Raw genomic sequence first — 23,730 nt, 5'->3', positions numbered from 1 at the left:
ACTGTTGATAATTCTGTTTTATATGAATTATCAACAGTGTTATAGGGGGGTCGACTTATAAATAAAAATTTATAGGTAAATTTTATTAAATATCTGAGAATTAATGGAATAGTTTAAACCATTTTATTTGAAAATAAATAGAAGATAATAAAGGGTTTTAAATTGCTTGCTGTAGTAAAATTCTTTATAACATTTTTGTGCCATGGATAAATTTCAAATAGTATAAAAGAATACATATGTGGGTGATATAGTATGTTACAGATGATATATGGTGATATACGATGACAGTAACTAAATTTAAATATAAAATTTATAAAGCAGAATGATAAAATTTCATATTTTTTTTTTTTTATCTGTTAACCTTCTTTCTAAGGTGGGATTACTAAAGGAGAAAGAAGGACGGAGACTCCTCAAGCAAAAATCGAACCCATGCTCTCCGGTGCAAGTATGTTTCTACACTATCACTTTGACTTCTGATAAAATTTTATGTATGATAATAATACAGATTAAACTTTTATAATATAATCCCTTTTTGTTAATGGAAGATAATCTGTAGTTAAATTTACGGTTTTAAAAGTTTTAAACTAATACTTTTTATAAAGAGTAAATAAATAGACTATATATATATATATTGGGAGTTGTTATAAAGAACAATGTCTAATTAATTTAATTCTATAAATTTTATATGTCAATGAATGTTCTTTATATAGTTAGACGTCAATTGGCCGATCATGAGACGAAATAATGTTTTCTTAGGACATTGTTGCTGTTTAATTTAGTTAAAGCACATAGAGTCAATAAAGTTCGAGTCGACAAAGAAGTGATTGTTCTCTTTTTTTTTCATGTCTACGAATAAAATGCTTATAAAGAGTAAATAGTATTAAATTAAAGTCTCAAATTGAATGACATTTTATAATACTTTTTATATTTAAAATGTTAATATAATCGTTTACAAGNATGCTTATAAAGAGTAAATAGTATTAAATTAAAGTCTCAAATTGAATGACATTTTATAATACTTTTTATATTTAAAATGTTAATATAATCGTTTACAAGATTTTATTTTATTTTTTTTATTTTATTATACGCTTATTCATTAGATATTATTTAATCAAGAACTTCAAAACTATCATCTGAAATTCAATATTATTTGTTATTTATTAATTTAAAAGTTTTAGTTTTGCTAATCAGAAACTATAATAAGTCCTATTAATAAACATGGTTCCAATAGATAATATATACACAGAAATGTATTTTAGAACAGTTTTGTTTCTAATTTCTTTCTTATATTTTTTATAATTAACGTTTAGAGTCCCGAGTCATCTTCGTGATCATCATATGAATTTAGTATGCCAGCTTCTTTGCATCGTATGACGTTATCCTAAAACTAAGTATTAGCCTTAAATTCGACTTGTCGTTATTATGAAGTCTATCTTCACGAATGAACTTTGACATCCTATTGATACTCGGCTTAGATTGACCATGATAGGAAGAGCTTCTAGCAATTTTCTTGAAGATAGCTATGACAGCGGAACTACTGAAAGAAGGATTATTCGATTTGTCGGATACAATGATCAATATCAGTCCTTATTCTCTCCATATAAATTTGTATGCAATGATCGACATAGGTCTGCATGTTTTCCATGTCAATTTGGTTATCTTATATATCTTCTTTAGACTTTGCAAATTTTCTTTTTTATTTATCTTCTTCAATTTCTATATCGTCTTATCAAATTCTCTTGTATTTTGATCTTCTTAGACTTAATCGTCAATTATTTTTCCTTATCCAAAACGTCAAGATCGATCATCGATCTTCTCTGACTAATCGTTCGTCTTTTTTTTTCAGTTTAGTTATCTCTTTTCTCTCTTGTTTGAGTGCTTATAACAGCTCTCATCTAATAATTTTTCTTTAATAATCACTCTTCTTCAAATGGTCATAAAAATTTTATATATAAACCAGATTTTTTAATTTTAATAATAAATTTAAGCATATTTTATATACGAATTATATCTGAATACAAATACAACATTAGTACAAGACAATATGTATCACGAGAATGCAAAGTATTGCATCTGGAGACTATTGCAATCATCTTGCTCAACCATGCATTGACTGAAGAGAATTGAATGCTTGGTTGATCTTTGACAGTCTCTACCAAGAGACAGAAGCATCACTAAGATAAAAAAAACACAAGATTACGGAACAAAACAATGTCTATCTCTTTGATATTGGCTAAAATTTTATTATAAATAATAATCGAAGCATCATCACATGTAAAATATGTAAATTTTCATGTTTTCAAATTTCTAAACGAATTAAATTTTTATAAAATTAAATAAATAAATAAATATTTCTATAAAATATAATTAAGATTTATTTCTCTGATTCATACAAATTAATGTAATACTTGTAACACGATTAACAATTACATTAAAAGTACAAAGTTCTAAATGCATAAATTCAATCATTTAATGACTTCTATTTAATGTTTTATTATCTTAAACCTTTTAAGATATGTAAATTATGTAAAGTTAATACTCAATAAAATCAAAACATATTATATTATAACATTTATTACTTTTAAAATATATGAAAAGTATCATTCTTATCTCTTTCTCTTTCAGTAGTGCGGGAAAGAGTCATTTACAGGCTAACGTTTTCCAGAGAAAATTTTCAATAGCGTTGTTACAAATTATTAATCGCCATTATCTTTGTAAATAAGTGCAAAGCGTAAGATATCCATTATTCTTCATCAATCTCTCGTGAAAATAAATAAAGAAAATAAATTTAACTCGATTCAAATTCAAAAGTCATCTTTATCTTGAATTCCTTTAATAGTAACAGAAGAAGTAAAGATCGTGAAACGAAGAAAGAATAGAGGATTGTAAAAACTAGATAAGAATAATTGAATGCTGGGGGAAGTTTTGCTTCTTGATGTAGATCATTCTTTGATTTAGTAGTTGCTGTACAATTCGTAAATCAAAACCGCAAACAAAGAGAACATTTTCCTTTCTATACACGTTGTTTTTTTTTTCCTTGAAACTTTTCCAGAATTTTCTAAGTCGTTTCGATTCATATAAAATAAAATAAGAGAATTAAAATTTTTATAAAATAAATAAAATTTATTATTAGTATAAGCTTATCAAGAAATGATAACACGTGAGAAGAGAAAAGGATAAAAATGGAGAAAGGAATCTTGATTAAGATAATTAGTTTAACGATAAAATTCTTCCATAAGATTAAGTATAAGATAATTTTAGAACTATAATTAGTTGAATATTCTTCATTTTATCGAATTAATACGGAAATATTTTGTTTATTATATGAAGTCGAAATAGAATATTAATTTTTTCTTTTTAACTTTACATAGTTTATTAAATTGATTTTGATTTTAAATGTTCGTAATGAACAAATTAAATTTTAATAATAAAAAGAAATTAAACACGTGTAATTAAAATTTAATTCTAAATATTACTTTTAAAAATACCCCCCCTTTCTTTTTACTTATAATATAATATACAACTTTATAAATATTTTCCTTTTACTGAACTTATTTAAATTAAGATTTATTGTAGAATTTTATGTTTTTATACATCCTGTTGCTACTTATTTTGTTTATATCTAAAATATACGTCTACATAAGTAAACATAAGAAGAATATCTGCATTAGAATTTGCGTAAAACTTAGAATTTAACCAAGATTTTTGTTATAAAATATTAAAAAATATCGAGATTTTTATATTTAAAACTTGAAAATATTATATTCTAAGAAAATTATGATTGTTTTAATACAGTAATAATATAAAATGATTGAAAAATAGATTTATTTTATTTTCATTTTAAATTCCTTTAAAATTTTTTTTTACATTCGTAATTAATCTTTTGCTGTTAAATGAGTTATAAAAATATTTTTCTTAAAAAAACATTGAGGAAAAAGTACATTTTAACCTAAATAATCGAATAGAATTGCCATAATCCTCTTCCATCCTAGGTAAATGGCTTTCAAGAAATATGGATTCTTATATTCAATTATCGTGTTCGCGTTGCCTTCACCAACCTCTAAATGAAAAGAACTGATGAAAATATCTCTAGAGAATAGTGGCGTACTTTCCTACATTCTCTAGAGCATGTAGTTCCAAACGAAATACGACAATCCCAAAGGAAATGGCAGGTCAGAATGCGACAAATGTGTCTAAATAGACATCCCACTAGAGGAGAACCCCCTTTCAAAAGAAGTAGACAATGGACAAAGAAGTTTATAAGGAAGTTGTGGAGAGAAGCCAAAATATAGCGAAACACATCAATTTCGATAATAAAGATAGCTATAAATGTAAAAAATCCCATTTAAAATGTAAAATAATCATAAAAATTTCTATTAACTTGTAGAATTTTCTACAGCTTTATCAAGATTTGTACTTTATATTTTCGAATTAATATAAAGTTTTACTTCATTATCAATTTTGTCAGTAAAATTTTGAGATGTATCCAAATCTAAAATAATTGAGAATCGTCGATTATAAAGTTAATTCATTCAGAAAATGTCCATCGAAATTTGGCAGAAAACTAACTTTTCAACCCATATTTTTTTTGTTCTTTTACTAAATTTAGATAATTTCTATCGATATAATTTCATCAATACTTAAAAATGTATATGATTATATACATTTTTCACTCTTCAATCGATCTATTTTTAAATAATTTAAAGATTACGAGAGAGAGAGAGAGAGAGAGAGTTTATCTGAGTGAATATAAACGATTAGTTCTCAATCCAATCTGCCATCATCAAACAAGTTGCCAGAATGGTGGATATCGAAGTGATATTGAGAAAAAAAGTAAATTGGGAATTTTGAACAAATAGCTAATGAACAACAAACCAAAGAAAAAAATAAAATAAAAAAATAAAAAAGGTTTTGACCAGAGAAGATAAATGAAGTGTATCGAAGCTGGAACGAAGCCAAGACACCTCGCAAACTCATTACGTTATCTAATTATTAGGGCGTTGGCTAGACGGTGTCCAACAACTGGTATTAAGTCTTTAGACAGAGGTAATGTTCAATATTTAACGAACTAAAATCACGTGTTAGATATAAGTTAAAATTATGCCAATTTTCAATGGTTCATTGGACGACGATGAGAAAAAATTGCTGACGATATCAACGCATTTCTAAGTAGCATAAAAAAAAATATATATATATATATATAAAGCTTCTTTCTCTTATTTATAAATATTTAAAGAGAATTTGTTATTAATTAATTCGAAACGATTACGTTTTATAGCTATTACAATATACATTTTTATAATTTACTAAACAGGAAAAGAGATTTAAAAAATCAAAAATAATTAAGAAAATCAACAACAGGTATTATCTCGTCAAAGAGATTTAAATAAAAATATTTTAATTAAGATAACTCATAAAAAAAATATCAGAATTTTCGCAGTAATTGCTTTCAATTATAAAAGATCATCATCCTAGAGATGTCAGCGCTCGTAATCACTTTGATTTATTATTCCAGGGACGATTTATGAAATCATTAAATGTACAAATTTATGCTCAGATTGCCGGGTTTGTATCATTTATTATTCATTTCTGATTCTTCCTTTTTGTTATTATACAAGTTGCATTTCGATCAATTATTTTAATTTTGTACATGGAGAGGTTTTTCTCTCTTTCTCTCTCTCTCTCTCTTTCCTTTTGCTCTGTTCCGGAAGTATTATATTGTACGAGGAATTTTTCTCTTTTAAATTGCCTGACAACTAACACTTTATTATTCATTATTATCCAGTATGTGACAATTATTATAGTAGTAGCGGTAGCGGTCATATGGGAATGTAAATTTCTTTATCGTGAAATTTTATTAATAAAGTAATATTGGTTACAAAGCTAAAGGAAAAAAATATATAGTTTATTTTTTTTCCATTTTAAGAATTATAAACTGTATTTTGTTGTTTAATAATTTATGGTTAAAGAAGTAAGTAAATAGTATACTTTAATTAAACTTTTTATTACAGATAAATAACAAGTAATTCGATAAATTTACTATAAAAAATTAAATATTTGTCAGTGTCAGAGATGATCTTATATATACAAATGGTCCACAGATGATCCAGTAAATTAAATCACTGAACACTGGTAGTCATGGGTTCGCACCTGACCAACTGGTTTTCATGTGCTTAACACCTAAACAAGGACCAGTTTCTCTCAAAAAAATCACCCACGTGTTGCATTACCTTAAACCATTAAGCCCAAACCTTATATATGTGCACGTAAAGTGACTATGAGGTTCTGCATTTTTCATAATAGTGGATCTCAATCTAGTTATAATGTTATTGTAAAGTAAGATACGTGTAATTAAAAGATAATTATAATTTCAAATAAAATAAATTATTATTATTATTATTATTATTATGTTTTGTGAGTTATACTCGGTTCACACCGGTGGCTGTGTACTATGCCGGACCAAAGTCAAGGCATAGCAACTAAAACAAAACTAAAATTAAATAAGTGTGTCAGTGTGTGTGTCTGTATTAAGGAATTTCCTAACAATGTGGCATGTATTCAATATAGTGGCCTTCTGTAGTGTGATGTATGTATTTCTACTCAATTGTAATGTTCCCAGGCTTTTGTGTAGTGTGTGTGGTATCACACCTGTACAGGAGAGAACGACAGGTACAATAAGCACCCTATCCATCCTCCACAGATGCCTTATTTCCTGGGCGAGTTCTGTGTACTTGCTAATTTTTTCAGTGCATGTGTTTTGTACATTGTGAGTGTTTGGAATGGCTATGTCTATAATGTATGTGATTTTATTGTGTTTGTCAATGAGTGTGATGTCTGGTCTGTTGTGGTAAATTGTTTTATCTGTGATTATGGCTCTGTCGTAGTACATTTTGTGCGTGTTGTTTTCCAATACTGTCTGTGGAATATACTTGTAGTATGGTTCGTGAATGTCTATCAATTTGTGTTTCTTTGCAAGCTCTTGGTGTATTATATTTGCTACTTGATTATGTCTGTGTAAATAATCTGTCTGTGCCAAGAGCTTGCACCCAGAAGTGATGTGTTGTATAGTTTCTGGCATGATGTGACATTTTCTGCATGTGTCATTTGTGAGTGTTGTATCTTTGAGTATTATTATTATTATTATTATTATTCTAAAGCGGAATTTATTGAAACTTTTTACCAACTTAAAAATATAATTATTACTTTCAGAAGCTATTTAAATATTTATATTTCTATAATAAGTGACTTCTTAAAGAGAACACTTCTATAATTTGTTAATAGAAATCAATCTCATCTGTCTTGAAACGTATACATTTTATACTTTCATTTTCATATATTTAAAAGATTTATAAATAAAATAATCATAAATAATTCTAAATATGTTCTAAAGCAACTTGATTTTTAAAATATTTCTCATTCTGTCATGAAATAATAATTATACATAGAATAAATTCTTGTTCAATTTAAATCTGGAAGAGAAGAAATAACTTTCATGTTATTCGTTAAATAGTTTATCATTCTATATACAGAATAGAATGTTTAATATTTGTCGATCTATTAAGTACAGAACACTTCTAAATCTTTGACCGAAATGCACCAAAATTTTTCACACTTACACTTTAGGACCCTGTGAAAAATATAGGATACCATAAAAGCTCCCCATTTTCTCCGATTAATCTCTCTATTAACTCTTAAACCCTTTGACCGACTCGGATCAAATTTTATTTTTATAGTTTATTCTCTAAGATTTTCTTAAAATAATAAGCTACTATGAAACACGAACACTCCATTTTTCCTCGATTTAATTTGCTTGACACTTTGTGATAAACATAACAATGGTAGGTTAAAATAACCAAACTTTTAATACGGTTTCCATTTTCATGTTTGTTCTTATTACTTTTCGCTCGGGAATATCTAATAGTAATCTATTTTTATCACACGACAATATTGTAATTGTAGATTTAATACTATTCGATCTCCTGTTACTCTATTATGTAATTATTCATTACACTATTTCATAGATCTAAAAAAAAGACTCGAATTTAAAAATTATAAAAACAATTTCAGATCCATTATCCTTTTGTTTATCATGATATTTATTTTATTTTATTCCAACTTCTCGATTTTTAATGCTGTTTCCAATTTTTCAATGTATACTTCTTATTCATATTGTAAGAGTTTCTGTTCTAAATCAATAAAATTTATCTATCTACCTACCTATCTTTGGAAGATATCTACGTTTGTGTGTGTAAGTTTTAGATCCTAGAAATATATAAAATAAAATATTTAAAATACAGTCGACCCCCTATAACACTGTTGATAATTCCGTTTTATATGAATTCCATGTTGTACGAGTCACTTAGATTTTACAAATACATGAGCCGTTCACAACCCGGCACACGTATTTGTAAAATCTAAGTGACTCGTACAACATGGAATTCATATAAAACGGAATTATCAACAGTGTTATAGGGGGTCGACTGTATTACAATGATTTTCATTTAAATTTAAATTTAAACTAATGAAATAATTGAGAAATAAAACACAGATTATCTCAGGATATTTTCTACAGTATTTAAATTTCAATAGAGAAATCTGTTCTATTGTCTTATACAAAATTACATTGGTTCTTTCTTTCTTTCTTTGTTCTCTCTTGTTCTGAGACCAAGTAGAAAGAAACACTAATGCAACTGCAGTTAATCTATTTATTTTTATACAATTGAATACTAAGATGTAGTATATCGAATTTAGCAAAGCTTAATTGATTCGAAACATAATTCGAACCACGATTTCTCCATGTAAAAATGCTCTTTTTCTTATTCACAATGGTGTTTACGTTATTCAATATCTGAAAAAATTGTCTATAAAATTTACTTTATCATTAACACAAATTATATTAGGGATATTTTATTTTTCTTTGTACATGTTAATTCGAAAAATTTCATATTTTAGGCATAGAAAGTTTTAAATAATTACATTAAACCTTGTTAAATTCTTTAAAACAAAGCAGAAACAATTCAGGTAATATATTTACAGTAAAATTTACAAGAATAATTAAATATTTAACTATGAAAAATAAAATATATAGTATCGAGCCTGTAATATTACAGAAGCTGAATTCGTAAATTAATTTTATTAATTTATTTTAATACAATTTTAACGATATGTTTTAATCAATTTATATATATCAGTATATAAATTTATCACTTTACTCATAATTACAAATATAATATAAACTTCTATTATATTATTGTTTTATTTGCTAAAACACTATATTTTAATTATGATTTATACGTTTATATATAATATAATCCATAAATCACGTTATAAATTGAACTTTATCTTCGTAATTAATATAGAGTTGCACAATTGTGCATTTAATTATAAAATTAATAAATTAAGCATCCAATTTAAACTAGAAAATATATATTTCTAATATAAAAAAATTGTATAAATACTAGAAAAATAATATTATATAGCAAAAAACAAGATTATTTTTATTAAAATTAAGATATAAAACATGTATTTTGGGGCATGTTATAATACATATTATATAGTATATTTATTTAATTTACTAATGCAGAGACGTGTATATAATTAAAACTTTTATAAAATATCGATCGTATATGTTTTTTTTCCCTTCCTGTTCAATGATTCTACTGATAACAACCGGCTATTAATAACAATATAACATAAGAGAAACAACCAAAGTCAGACAAGTAACTGTAGCAAATTGTCCAGCCGGTTAGAGTGACGTTGATTTGACAACTAGTGGATGTGTGGTCCTCCTTAATTGTCAGAGAAAAGATTCACGGTTCACATATTTATTAATGAGGCTACAGAACATTCGAGCTTAGAGGATAAAAATGGTATATACGTGAGATCTGCTCTTGCTCTTCTTTCGGGCGACAAACCATAATGCTTCTTTTTAAATTTTGATGATATCTACGATCCGCTGATAGTATTCCTGACACGGCTTCTATTTTCTCCAAAGTAGCTTTGTTACTAAAAAAGCTTTACCTTTTATTACACGACAACTGCAAAAGAGGAACAGAAGAAAAAAAAATTACACGACATTATAAAGAATAAGAAATCATGTAATTTACTAATTACTGTAGTATTTATTAGCGATAGAAATTAAATTAAGTAGTAAGACCTTAGATTTAACAGATTAATTGAAGGGAAAAGATACCCACTAATGACTAAAGAATATATTAATAGGAAACTTATATAGAATGTATTAAAATATTATTATAATTAATAAATGTGAATAATATATTATGATGTGCATGGAGTAATTTATAGCCTACTCATCAACTCATTGGATCATCTTTTAGTGTATTCTATTCTCGAATAAAAAAAGAAAATTCTGAATTTTTTTTTGTCCGATAAAACATTAAATCGAGTGCCTAATTTATTTTCATAAAATTAATATAGAATTTTAAATTAAATGATCACTTCCTAATTTATTTTTATAATTTATAATTCACTCTATCTGCTTAATATCTTACAGCAATCTTTCCTCCTCTTTCTCATCTCCTTACTCTCTTCCTTTATTTAGCCTATACTCTTGAATAGACTTTCCCAATAATAATAATAATAATAATTCTTGTTTACATTTTATGTATTTTTTAAATAAAAAAGAAAAGTAGTCTGTAGTCTGATCTGTCACTTCAATCAGTATGGTAATGCTTTATTCTAATAATATTTTCTATTATAATAATTACGAGTCTGTGTATTTTGTATTTTTGTCTACTCAAATTTAATTTTAGAGGACAAAATTTTCCATCTGGTAAAATTTCTACTTACAAGAAAGTAAAAAAAAAAAAAAAACAAGCACGAAATTTATTTTGTGGTTTTTCTTATCATTGTTTTGAATAAGCATCATCCGGATAAATGAGTTAGAGAATATCGATAAAATAAAAAAAAATGAATAAGAAAGAGAAAACACGAAAAGGAATTTTTCTGTAAAACGTTGCGTGTCTAATTGTGTAGATGCACTCCTTTCATGAAAGCATACAATTTCTATAACTGGTGATGCAATTCTTTTTCACAAACTAAAGCAATCTGTTTATAAAATATACACATTAATTCTACTCTTCGTTAGAAGAAAGATTCTTTTGTGATCCTTGTTATGGCTAATTTACTTCATTTTTTTTTTTTTTATTTCTGCTTCCTCTCCTTCGTTTAAACTTGTTCTTACATCTATTGATATAAGCAATTTTAAAGTATTACATACGTCGTCTACATACAGCCTAATATATATTCTTTACTCTGTTATGAGATTTTTGGTCAACTTTCAAACTTTATATACAAAAGCTTAACTTGGTTTTTCTATCAAATCTCTACGAAAACATTTAATCCGATAGGAAATTTAAATATCTTTAAAAATCAAAGTGCGAATTTGTTCTTAAAAATTTGCTTTTAGTAAGTAAAACTAAATGTTTAAAATTTTAAAATATAATACGTAATGTCTTATATTGTTATTTTTCTATTAATTTACTATATAATTAAGTTAATCGCCGTATAACTAAGATATCTTTATTAAACTTTTTAAATAAACGTATTACATTTTAAATATATTTATAGAAAACTTATATATTATTATTATTATTATACAGTACAGTACTTAAATAAATATTTATTTAACTTATATAAAGTTAAAAAATTAAATATAGATGTATAAATAACTCTATAAATCCATACCAAACTCTATATAAACAATAAACCATTTCTAGAAAATATATATTATCTAGGTTCAATTATATGTAAAATTAGCTTTAAGTATTCTTGAATTTAACAAAATTCCCTATAATACACAAATTTATTTTATTAAAATTATTAAATACTGAAGTAACTTATGGTATTGTTATATGATAAAATAAAGGAACGTATTAACAAAGGATATATAAATGAAAAGTTGTAAGAGAAATAAGTAATTTTGACATTATCTTATAAAAGATTTTTCAATTCTAAAATTTATAAATTAATATCAATTTAGTCAAAAATAGAAGCATTTAGACGTTTTCGTGCAATTCTTTAGCAGAGATAAGATAATAAGCCTTTGCTCTATTGGGGATTTAGCATGGATAGAACTTTGCTTCTCGGGGCATAGATGCTTTGTCAGATGGGATTGGGAAGATTAATGATCAACTGTATCGTTTCGGGAAGACTGCTTGTATCTTACATGTTTGTCCATTAGAGAATTTTATCTCTACGAACTGCATCAATGTGATACAAACAAGAATACTCACCAAGAAATCCACAATGTACGATAACAACTTTTGCTTGTTACAGTTACATTCATAACAGTACATATTAAAGAAAAAGTTGTAAGATTGATGTACGAATTTGCAAACATTTAAAAATTTTTGGTCTTTTTGTTTTTTTTTTTAAATAAATAAAATTCAGTTAAAAATAAAATTTTAATATTTAGATATAAAGAAAAAAAATTACAACGAAATAAGTAGAGTTTATTTATTTTTAATCTAAGATTTTAAGAAAGTTTAAATGTAAAGAAAAAAATAATTAAAATAAATGATAAATAAAGTATTATCTTGTTTTCTTTATTTTAGTTTTAAAAATAGTTTATTTTATAAAAGTGAAAATTAATTGAATTCGATAAAGATTTCCAATTCATGATAATTTTTTTTTTACTTAAAGATACTTCTCAATGCTTAAGTAACGTAAAATAGTTTTCGATATACGATCGTTTTTATGGAAGAAAAGTCTCAATTTAATATAACTAATGAAATTTCAAGGAAGAAGAAGAAGAGGAAGAAGAAAAAAAAAAGGAAAGTGATTATGATAATACACTCTCACCGAACAAAAAATTTAATCTGCAAAGATCTGAAACTAGTTTGTTTTTATTATATGGCATCAAAAGTAAATACTTTTTTCGCTATAAAGCAGAGTAAAGTTAAAGTTACTTTTGCAACTGTAGAGTTAAGAGCAGTAAATACAGCAGAGTAGAGTATTACGAGCTGTTTCATATCAACTGGAAACCTAAGTACAAGAGATAACTGAAGCGACAACTACAACACTGCTGACTCCAGATAGGTGGATGTGTTTCACGATAGATTACTGCCAAAATGTATACAATACATCCAACAGACCTTTCAGCATTTGTTTGCCCTTTATTTTCTGCTCATTTAATGTCAGTGGCATTATTAAAATAAATTAAATATCCTTAGTATCTTTATAATTAAATTTTCTATTAAAATTTGAATAACTTCTCTAGAAATTTGAAAGAGAAAAGCGTTATTGAATTTATTATTTCTGTGTAATTTGTAAAATTATAAGATGTTTGTTAAAATAATTTTTGGGAATTATATTTAATTATCTCTTTAAATTTTATAACTCGTTCGAAATTAGAAGGGATGTTATAAATCAATTGGTAATGTTAAATGACGTATCTTTACAAATCTATATATAGACACGCTCCATTAGATGAATTACTATTGCACATCATTCCAGTAATTCATTTTGAAACCCTAGAGACATTACATAACTTCGTACTTAATAATCATTTCTCTAAATTTGATTTTAAAGTGCACTTAAAAGATTGAAAATTTTAAAATTAAAAAATTATTAGCTGTAACTGAAAGGTCTATTGAACGGAATGATGATTAGTAATAAGCGCTAATGAGATCAATTGACTATAACAGTAAAGAAGGATCAATAAGGAGCAACGACAAATCAAGTGCGTCGGTAAGAAAGCCCACCATAAAGCAACCACTCCCAGAGCGCATTCCTATCACTGTGATTGATGTCTATATTTACTCGAGACCCTTGGTTCGATCTCAGTTATTAATCTCCCTCTGGTCTGTCTGCGAGAAAGAGAGACGTTTTGTCCGAAGTAGAAGATTTGTGGAGGACAGTTCACGCTGGCAACACATCACCTGTCAAAGATATTTTTGGCTCAGTTACGTGTAAGAAGAGATATATAACCTTCATAATTAACTTCAACGGGGAGGAAAACTTGTTGCAATTTGTACCGCCTCTTTAATAATGCGCTACTGTAATTGCCATATCTGTGTCTAACCTATGTATGTCTGCTTAGTTTGATAAGTTTATCGCCTTTTTAAAATATAAATTTATATGTCTTTATTTCTTACTTTTATCGTAGAATGATTTTTGTTTTCTTGCTTCGCTTCTGTAATTTGTCCCAAAAAAACTGCATTACTATAAGTGCAATATCTGTCCGTGTATGTTTCATTATAGTTGAGTTCGTGTAGTATTGATTTTCTACAGTTTAAAATGTTTTCTCAAACTTTATTTCCTATATTCTATGATTAATTTGGCTTTTTAATAATGCATTACATTGAATAGTTAGTATTTGTGCAGTCTAACAACCTTTTCACGCTACTTATAAATATTTTTTCTAAATTTAACATCGAATGTTTTTATTTAATTTAAAATATATTCTATCCACCTCAAATTAGTAGTGGCTTGCCCCTGTACATCATACTTTTCCTTTAACAATAGATTCGTGTCGGTCCTCTATCTAACATCTTTCAAGGGGAAAATTTTTGAATTGAAATAACGTATCTTCCAATTTTCGTTGGATATTTTTATATAGTTAATCTGGGCCTCCTGACTCAAAAGTTTCCAAATCTGGTCTCATCTTTTATCTATCTAACTCAGTTCTCGAGATTAAGGAGTGACAGACGAACGAACAGACGGACGGACGATAGTGGGACTTTATAAATCTACAATTTTTCCAAATTGCAGCCCAATTAATAAAAATTTTACTATATTACACTGAATAGTTTCTATTGAAGTAAAAGGCATTAATATTACTTATACTAAGAAAGCCTTATTAAATTTACTTTAACTAATTTGTACAAGTCGACCTCCCTATAACACTGTAGATAATCCCGTTTTATATGAATTCCATGTTGTACGAGTCACTTAGATTTTACAAATACGTGAGCCGTTCACAGCCCGGCACATGTATTTGTAAAATCTAAGTGACTCGTATAACACGGAATTCATATAAAACGGAATTATCTACAGTGTTATAGGGGGGTCGATTTGTATACTTTTTTAAACGTCTTTCCCAAATATTTTAGAATCTTCAACGAGTATAACTCTTTAATAATGGAAAAGTTTAAAATTTTTCAATTTATTCCAGAATTTAATTCAGAAACATTTAACTTATGGATTAAAATCCGATTGCTTCTGATTAATACTTCGATTAAAAATACATTAAAAAAAGTTTTTTTAAGTAGAAAAATTAAGAAATTTTATAAATTTTTATATTTTTCTTTAAGTTAATATAAAGAAGTATATANTAAAATTAAGTAGTAAGTAATTTTAAGTATTGGTAGACAGTCTGAATATAACAATACTGATGTTAGAGTAATGTTAGATTGGAATGATATCTGATCAAATAAAATCTTAGCTGCTAAAATTGTCACGAACTATTGCTATTTATTTGTTTTATGAATCGCTATTTCTTTGCAAGAAAAATTCATACTATTTGCTCTTGATTTTGTAGCCTCGATATGGGTTACGGAAAAAAAAAACAGACCAATCTGCTTGTTCCAAGGCATCTGTCAGAATAAAACTACAGTATTTCAAAATATCAGACTGATTGTTAATGCATGGATATTTATTAGATGGTGCATTGGTGGCTATTTATTTCCAAGATTCATATATATAGGTCTGGACACGATCCTTGAACCTTTGCGGCAGCGGCTGTTTTGGTGCTTAGGAATAGTATATACCCACACGAATGTTCCTGTGTGAGTCGGCTATATTTAAGTGCTCAAGATATGAAAGAATGGTTTATTGTGACACCAAATTGAAAATCCTCAGATGTTATATTATTTAGTTTTCCTGCAGATAAAAAAAAAAGCAAGATGGGTGTGCAGAACTGCAGATGGGATAACTAACTGAACATTCTAAACTGGGCACAATTGCAGATGAGGATGACATTGTTGGGACGTTAACAGAGCTGTAGAGCATATTGATAGGAACAAAAAAGTCAAAGGAACCGTGCCTCATGGAAATTTGTGAAGAACGCTCACTAGGGGGCGTCCCGTGCTACTAGTTTACTTATATGACTTAAGTGAGAAATATTGTCTAGACAAGTTAAATGAAATAAATTACTTTTAATTTTTAATAATTTCATAAATATAGAGATTATATACTTAAGCTCTTTAAGAAACTTTAGTAAATGATATTAATATTTCTTTTTTTTAAAAATAAAATATCATCTGTTAGATTGATATAGAAGTTAAGAAATTTGTAAATTAAATAAATTAAAACTTAATCTTTTAATGGTATTTTTTAAAGAAAAAAAAGTATATTAAATCTTTTAAATGTTCTCATATTTTTTTTTATTATTTTTATAAAAAAAATCTTTTACAAACTTAAATTTCTTCTCTTTTTTTTGCAGATAATAGTATTAGGTCGAACATTTCATCATTTTTAAAATGTCCAAATTACAATTTTTTGATTCCTCCTCTATTGAATGGCAAGCCACCCCCACCACCTTACAAAAGTATAAAGATGTCAAATCTCAATTGCTCATTTAATATTTATTCAAATAGAAAAATTAGAGATAAAAGAAATACTAAAACTCTCTCAGTTATAACTGGAAAAATGGTAACTATCAGATGTTTTACATCAGGAATCGAAATGAAAAATATTAAATGGGAAAAAGGTATGTTATTAATTACATTTTATGGACAATTTCTTCACTATTTTTTCTCCTAATTTTAAGACCTTACTTTCGATAAAAGAATATATATATATATTCCTCCTTTAATGTTCACTTAACTTTTTTCCTTTTCTATTGCTTTTTTTAAGTTGTTTTAAAATTATTTTTCGATCTTATATTTATATAAGAATGAGAATTCTTGCAATGTCAGCATGTTCTCAACCACCAAAGTATATTATTCGGCTTGGTTTCATTGATCTCTTTAATACAGTTAAGTTCAAAGGATTCAATTCTACTTTGATCTAATCAAAGAGATAGTTTTTACTTAACTATTTAAAATATTTTCAAGAGAAAGGTAAAAAGTGAATAACATCTGAATTTTTAAATAAAAAAAATCTTTTTTAGATTTTTACATATAATATTCTGTATAAAAGTAATTATTTTAAAAAAAGTTTAATTAAAATGTAACTTTACTGAAGTATGTTAATTTAAGTAGAAATTTAGTAGAAAGTTTCTGATTGAATTAAACAATAAATAAAGAACCAATAATCTATCGTATTTTTAAATAATCGATACGTCATATATGACGTCATTAATAAAACGGCTAATCACGTACAATTTTTTAAATCTAATCAAATTCTTGTATTAAATAAAATAGTAATAATGAATTATTTATATGCGATTTTGTTTCCAAAATTCAAATAATAAATTAAAATAACGATAGCTTTTCAAATCCTATTCAGTTATTATATAAATAAAATATAACACGAATACGAGAAACTTAATTAATTAAATTTCAAATTAATATCTCTACTATTATTGGACAGTATTTTGCTGACGTCATCAATAAAATTCAACAAGAATTTTTGAATTCGAATTTAAATGTCGCAAGCTCATTGATCGAGATCGGAGTGACGTCAAACAACTTAAAAACCAATAATTTTTCTAAGTTTAAAAAATATTAAATAGTAATTCGTTATTGGTTATCGTTAGTTACGTCAGTAAATTTGAATTATTTATTCATTTATTGATTGATATTTCGTAAAGAGAAAACTCATCGATTAAAAATTGAATTTTTTTCTGTATTTTTTTAAAATTCATTTGCAAGTTAAAAATTTTATTCTTTCAACTAAATTTTCATGAGTATTTTTATAATTCGTGAAAGTTATTTTCTTCTATCGATAAATTTTTGAAACTGGAACATATCCAAGTTAAATAATATTAGATTCCTTTCCATAATCAGGAATTTATCATCCTATGTGTTTAATACTTCCATTCTTTTTTCTTCCCCCCTTAAATCTAAATTATACTAAAATGCTAATAACGGCTATTATCTCCCTAATCAACTTAGAAGGTAATTTATTTTTGTTTGGTCGATCCCCTATTTAATCTGTTTTGAAATGAGGGATTATCTGTATATTAACGTTACGATCAAAATTTCTCATTAAATTTCTTCATGAATTTTTAAAATTGTTACACTCTTCTTATTCGATATCCTTCTTACGATCGCGTAATCTTTAATTATTCAAATTCTAGTTATTATTTTATTATTAGAGGCGGGTTAATCCGTTTGTGTGGATGAAAATGCAAATTGCTTTCGGCCTTTTTTCTTTTTCTTTTCCTCACTTAAGAATCTTTAAATTTTATACTGAAAAATCCACTCGAGAATTTAATCATGAATAAAAATTCTTCTTTTAATGTGTTCCAATTTGTTGTAATAATCTAACTTAGGGGTTGTTTTGATTGGATACGGTAAAGCAATATATATACAATCTGTTATGAAGAAATGCCTTCCAGGAGGACTTTCTGAGAAATTTGTTTCCTATTTAGGTGTAAAACACGTGAAGAAAACCGAGAAAATTGCACGTGGCCCGCTTGTTGGTCAGTCACAACTCCTGTGTTAGCCAGTGTTTTATATACCAGGAGTTTTATGTACTCAGCCACTGATGGTCATCTAACTTAGGAAGATGGACTTATTTATTCGAATGAAATTTTAACTTAAGTCTTGGCTCTTTACTACAAAAGAAGATAATTGCACTCGCAACATTATTTATTAATTTATTGACATTATTATTTATTGATAACAGTCATTGCATGTTTGGTTTTATATTCGAATAACAAAACCCTCAATGAGTGAGAAAAAGTCTCTTTGTATTATTAATGTAATAAAAAATGTTTAAAATTCGTAAATTGGAAATTATTTGTTGGGTAAAAAATGAAATAATTTCAAAAAATCCAAATTATTAAATTTGTCTGGAGTTAAAATAAGATATAATCCAAACTGTATCACAGATTTAAATTAAATTCCTATTCCTATACTTAAAATAAAAAGTACATTTCAAAGTGTATCGAATTCCTGCTACTTACACAAAAGCAATATTTGGCAACAAGTAGAGCTTCGTTTATCCGAAAGCCAATTATCCGAAAGAATTCCAGTCGGCAAATTTAAAATTTCGCCAGTGCTTTGGCGCTGCAATCTTTGGCTATGTCTTGGGCTACTCAAATATTTCACGTTTTTGATACTAAATTAACTTCTGAAGTATAATTTTTTATTGTTTTTAAANGAAAAAAAAATGAGGTCACGGCGCTCTTGATTGGCTTTTTATTTCTGCACGACGTCATCAGGATTATCTAGTTTTATTGGTTCTACACGAAATCGAAAATGACGTCATTTATCATTTTGATTGAAATATTGAAAAATTCAACATGACATCACTAAATAAAGTTATCTGTTCAATCCACAATTATTTTTTTCTCGCCATTAATTTTTCTTTTTAAAGTAGAAATAACTGTTTAAGTACGAAATAAAATTCATTTACGGCATCACAAAGAACAGAATTTTAGTTCATTCAACAGAAATTTTACTATCGTATTTAACGATAATCAAAGAAGTGTAAAAGAGAATAATGAAGGGAAATTATTGATGAAGATAGAGATAGAGAAAGAACACTCGAAAGCTTTCTTAGCTCTTATTTATTTTTATATTTTTTTAAATAGGACTATCTAGCAGATTTTCTCAATATTCAGTCTTTTGTGATAAAGAAACGAGAAGTAGGACAAGAAATGTTTCCAACGATTGAATTATTGCTACACGGTGTGTAGACACATTATAAATATTAGGTTACACAATCGATCGACAGGCCCCATCCTCTACTACTTTTATGATTGCCATATTCAATATGCAGTTAAGAAAACAATAACGTTGACATAGATGAACAAGTTTCAATATTAAAATTCCATAAGACCCGGATTAACTGTATTAATAATAAATCCTAAATATGTTTTTTTTTTTGGAAAAAATTTATTTTTACTTTGTTGTAGATATTGGAAATTCTATAAAGAAATCAAAAGAGATTCTTTTATGCTATTGTAATAATAATAATAAGCCACTGATGTAATTTGGTAATTTGAGGAATGATCTGTCTATATGACAAATTGTATAATTTTATTTTAATTCTTTTTAAACTTTACATATTTTATATACTATATTCTTTTGCTGTAAAAGTATATAAAATTACATGTATTTAAATTATAAATAATTTCGAAAAGTATATTATATAGATGAAATCATTCATTGAAGATGCAGATTATTCATCAAAGATAATGTAATTTGTAAAATGATCTTGTTTTGCTCAAAAACTACAGTTTCATTTTTGTCTGTTTCTCTATTAAATACATTATTATAAGTAACTCTGAAAAGTAAAATCGAAGTTTAGTAATGTAATTTTGTATCGACTCTGTACTTAAAGAGGCGTGTCATTGCTTTTTCATTATTTTCCATGTCTATATTTAGCAATTACTTTCTTCCTCAATTTACTATAGTGGAATAGCATCTAATACTGTTTTGATATTCAAGAACATTTATTATTTTAGTAGAGTATATGATTACAATNGACGTCATCAGGATTATCTAGTTTTATTGGTTCTACACGAAATCGAAAATGACGTCATTTAACATTTTGATTGAAATATTGAAAAATTCAACATGACATCACTAAATAAAGTTATCTGTTCAATCCACAATTATTTTTTTCTCGCCATTAATTTTTCTTTCTAAAGTAGAAATAACTTTTTAAGTACGAAATAAAATTCATTTACGGCATCACAAAGAGCAGAACTTTAGTTTATTTAACAGAAATTTTACTATCGTATTTAACGATAATCAAAGAAGTGTAAGAGAGAATTGAAGGGATATTATTGATGAAGATAGAGATAGAGAAAGAACACTCGAAAGCTTTCTTAGCTCTTATTTTTTTTTTATTTATTTTATTAAATAGGACTATCTAGCAGATTCTCTCAATATTCAGTCTTTTGTGATAAAGAAACGAGAAGTAGGACAAAAAATGTTTACAACGATTGAATTATTGCTACACGGTGTGTAGACACATTATAAATATTAGGTTACACAATCGATCGACAGGCCCCATCCTCTACTACTTTTATGATTGCCATATTCAATATGCAGTTAAGAAAACAATAACGTTGACATAGATGAACAAGTTTCAATATTAAAATTCCATAAGACCCGGATTAACTGTATTAATAATAAATCCTAAATATGTTTTTTTTTTTGGAAAAAATTTATTTTTACTTTGTTGTAGATATTGGAAATTCTATAAAGAAATCAAAAGAGATTCTTTTATGCTATTGTAATAATAATAATAAGCCACTGATGTAATTTGGTAATTTGAGGAATGATCTGTCTATATGACAAATTGTATAATTTTATTTTAATTCTTTTTAAACTTTACATATTTTATATACTATATTCTTTTGCTGTAAAAGTATATAAAATTACATGTATTTAAATTATAAATAATTTCGAAAAGTATATTATATAGATGAAATCATTCATTGAAGATGCAGATTATTCATCAAAGATAATGTAATTTGTAAAATGATCTTGTTTTGCTCAAAAACTACAGTTTCATTTTTGTCTGTTTCTCTATTAAATACATTATTATAAGTAACTCTGAAAAGTAAAATCGAAGTTTAGTAATGTAATTTTGTATCGACTCTGTACTTAAAGAGGCGTGTCATTGCTTTTTCATTATTTTCCATGTCTATATTTAGCAATTACTTTCTTCCTCAATTTACTATAGTGGAATAGCATCTAATACTGTTTTGATATTCAAGAACATTTATTATTTTAGTAGAGTATATGATTACAATCTCGTACATATATTTTTTTTTCATTAAAAAAAAGAATGAAGTATTAGTAATCAGTATTATTCAGGCATACTTAAACGTGCTTAAGATGCTTATTTATTCTTCTTGTTTTAAAGGTGATAATACTTAAAACAAGTTTCTAAACTTGAATATCAAAATATCACATCCTTAAGATAACACAATTATTCTCCACTCACTTCTAAAATTGTTTCCGCTTTCTTAATCTATGATTACACTTTGCGAATTTGATAACTAGAATGTTTTATGGGAGAATGATTTAGAATTCATGTTATGTCACATTTAATTATACTCTAGACTGTGTTTGTCATTTTGATGTTTAAAATTTCATTAACTGTTAATTATTCGTTTCTTTCTTGATTAAATTATCTACATTAGTTGCTACGTAACATATTTATTCNACACGAAATCGAAAATGACGTCATTTATCATTTTGATTGAAATATTGAAAAATTCAACATGACATCACTAAATAAAGTTATCTGTTCAATCCACAATTATTTTTTTCTCGCCATTAATTTTTCTTTTTAAAGTAGAAATAACTGTTTAAGTACGAAATAAAATTCATTTACGGCATCACAAAGAACAGAATTTTAGTTCATTCAACAGAAATTTTACTATCGTATTTAACGATAATCAAAGAAGTGTAAAAGAGAATAATGAAGGGAAATTATTGATGAAGATAGAGATAGAGAAAGAACACTCGAAAGCTTTCTTAGCTCTTATTTATTTTTATATTTTTTTAAATAGGACTATCTAGCAGATTTTCTCAATATTCAGTCTTTTGTGATAAAGAAACGAGAAGTAGGACAAGAAATGTTTCCAACGATTGAATTATTGCTACACGGTGTGTAGACACATTATAAATATTAGGTTACACAATCGATCGACAGGCCCCATCCTCTACTACTTTTATGATTGCCATATTCAATATGCAGTTAAGAAAACAATAACGTTGACATAGATGAACAAGTTTCAATATTAAAATTCCATAAGACCCGGATTAACTGTATTAATAATAAATCCTAAATATGTTTTTTTTTTGGAAGAAATTTATTTTTACTTTGTTGTGTAGATATTGGAAATTCTATAAAGAAATCAAAAGAGATTCTTTTATGCTATTGTAATAATAATAATAAGCCACTGATGTAATTTGGTAATTTGANTCATTTATTAAATTCATATGGAAATAAATCGTAATTAAAGTAAAAATTGTTTCATGTAGTCGAATTACATCATGTGTAGAAATCTTTTGGGATTTACACGTAACTGAACTCTGTTCATCCTACAATAATGATGATCTATGTTAGGTCAATATGTGTCTACTCTTAATATTTTTCCATTAAGAACTATCCACTTTGTATTTGTTCTCTTTAGTCAACTGTACTTCTTGTTTTATTGTTTTTCTACTCATCTAATGGATAATTAATTATTCTTTTAACAGTTTCTAATAGTTTAGCGATTATCAATGTGTTTTAAAGACATTTTTATTGCTAAAAGATACGTTTTAAAAATTTATTATAAGTGCATAACTTTTCAATTATATAGACCAAGTATAAAACGTTTTAATTTAAACTTTAAGTTGTAGAAGAGAGTGGTGTTTCAAATAAAAAGAATATTGTGGTATTAGTAAATATATATATTTATAATTATTTTAAGTATTCAACAGCAATAAAAAATATATTTTAAAAATTTTTCATTTAAAATTTAAAAACCTGGTTATAAAATTCTTTACTGTTAATATTTTTATATAAGGAAATAATAATAATAATAATAATAATAAATGCCTTGACTCTGGTCCGGCATAGTACACAGCCACCGGTGTGTACCGAGTATAACCCACTAAACCCAACACATAATAATAATAATAATAA

At 26.3% G+C, this 23,730-nt stretch overlaps 1 protein-coding gene and 1 long non-coding RNA gene across 2 annotated transcripts in view; both read left to right on the top strand.

Moving 5' to 3' along the window:
* Positions 1 to 821, top strand: part of LOC111638914 — an 8,469-nt gene extending 7,648 nt beyond the window's left edge. Inside the window, exons 3-4 of the long non-coding RNA XR_002758982.1 lie at positions 374 to 445; positions 711 to 821. This is a non-coding gene — a long non-coding RNA (uncharacterized LOC111638914). The remainder of the gene's footprint in view (positions 1 to 373; positions 446 to 710) is intronic.
* Positions 822 to 16,410: 15,589 nt separating this feature from the next.
* Positions 16,411 to 23,730, top strand: part of LOC111638917 (Down syndrome cell adhesion molecule homolog) — a 29,138-nt gene continuing 21,818 nt past the window's right edge. The window contains exon 1 of the mRNA XM_023384691.1: positions 16,411 to 16,672. Within this exon, the coding sequence (XP_023240459.1) occupies positions 16,519 to 16,672 (154 nt within the window). The 5' untranslated portion in view covers positions 16,411 to 16,518. The remainder of the gene's footprint in view (positions 16,673 to 23,730) is intronic.

Source organism: Centruroides sculpturatus, unplaced genomic scaffold (genome assembly GCF_000671375.1).
Source record: "Centruroides sculpturatus isolate CEXI.00-Female unplaced genomic scaffold, Cexi_2.0 scaffold1073, whole genome shotgun sequence".
Lineage (NCBI taxonomy): Eukaryota > Metazoa > Arthropoda > Arachnida > Scorpiones > Buthidae > Centruroides > Centruroides sculpturatus.
This window is presented reverse-complemented; position numbering and strand designations above follow the sequence as displayed.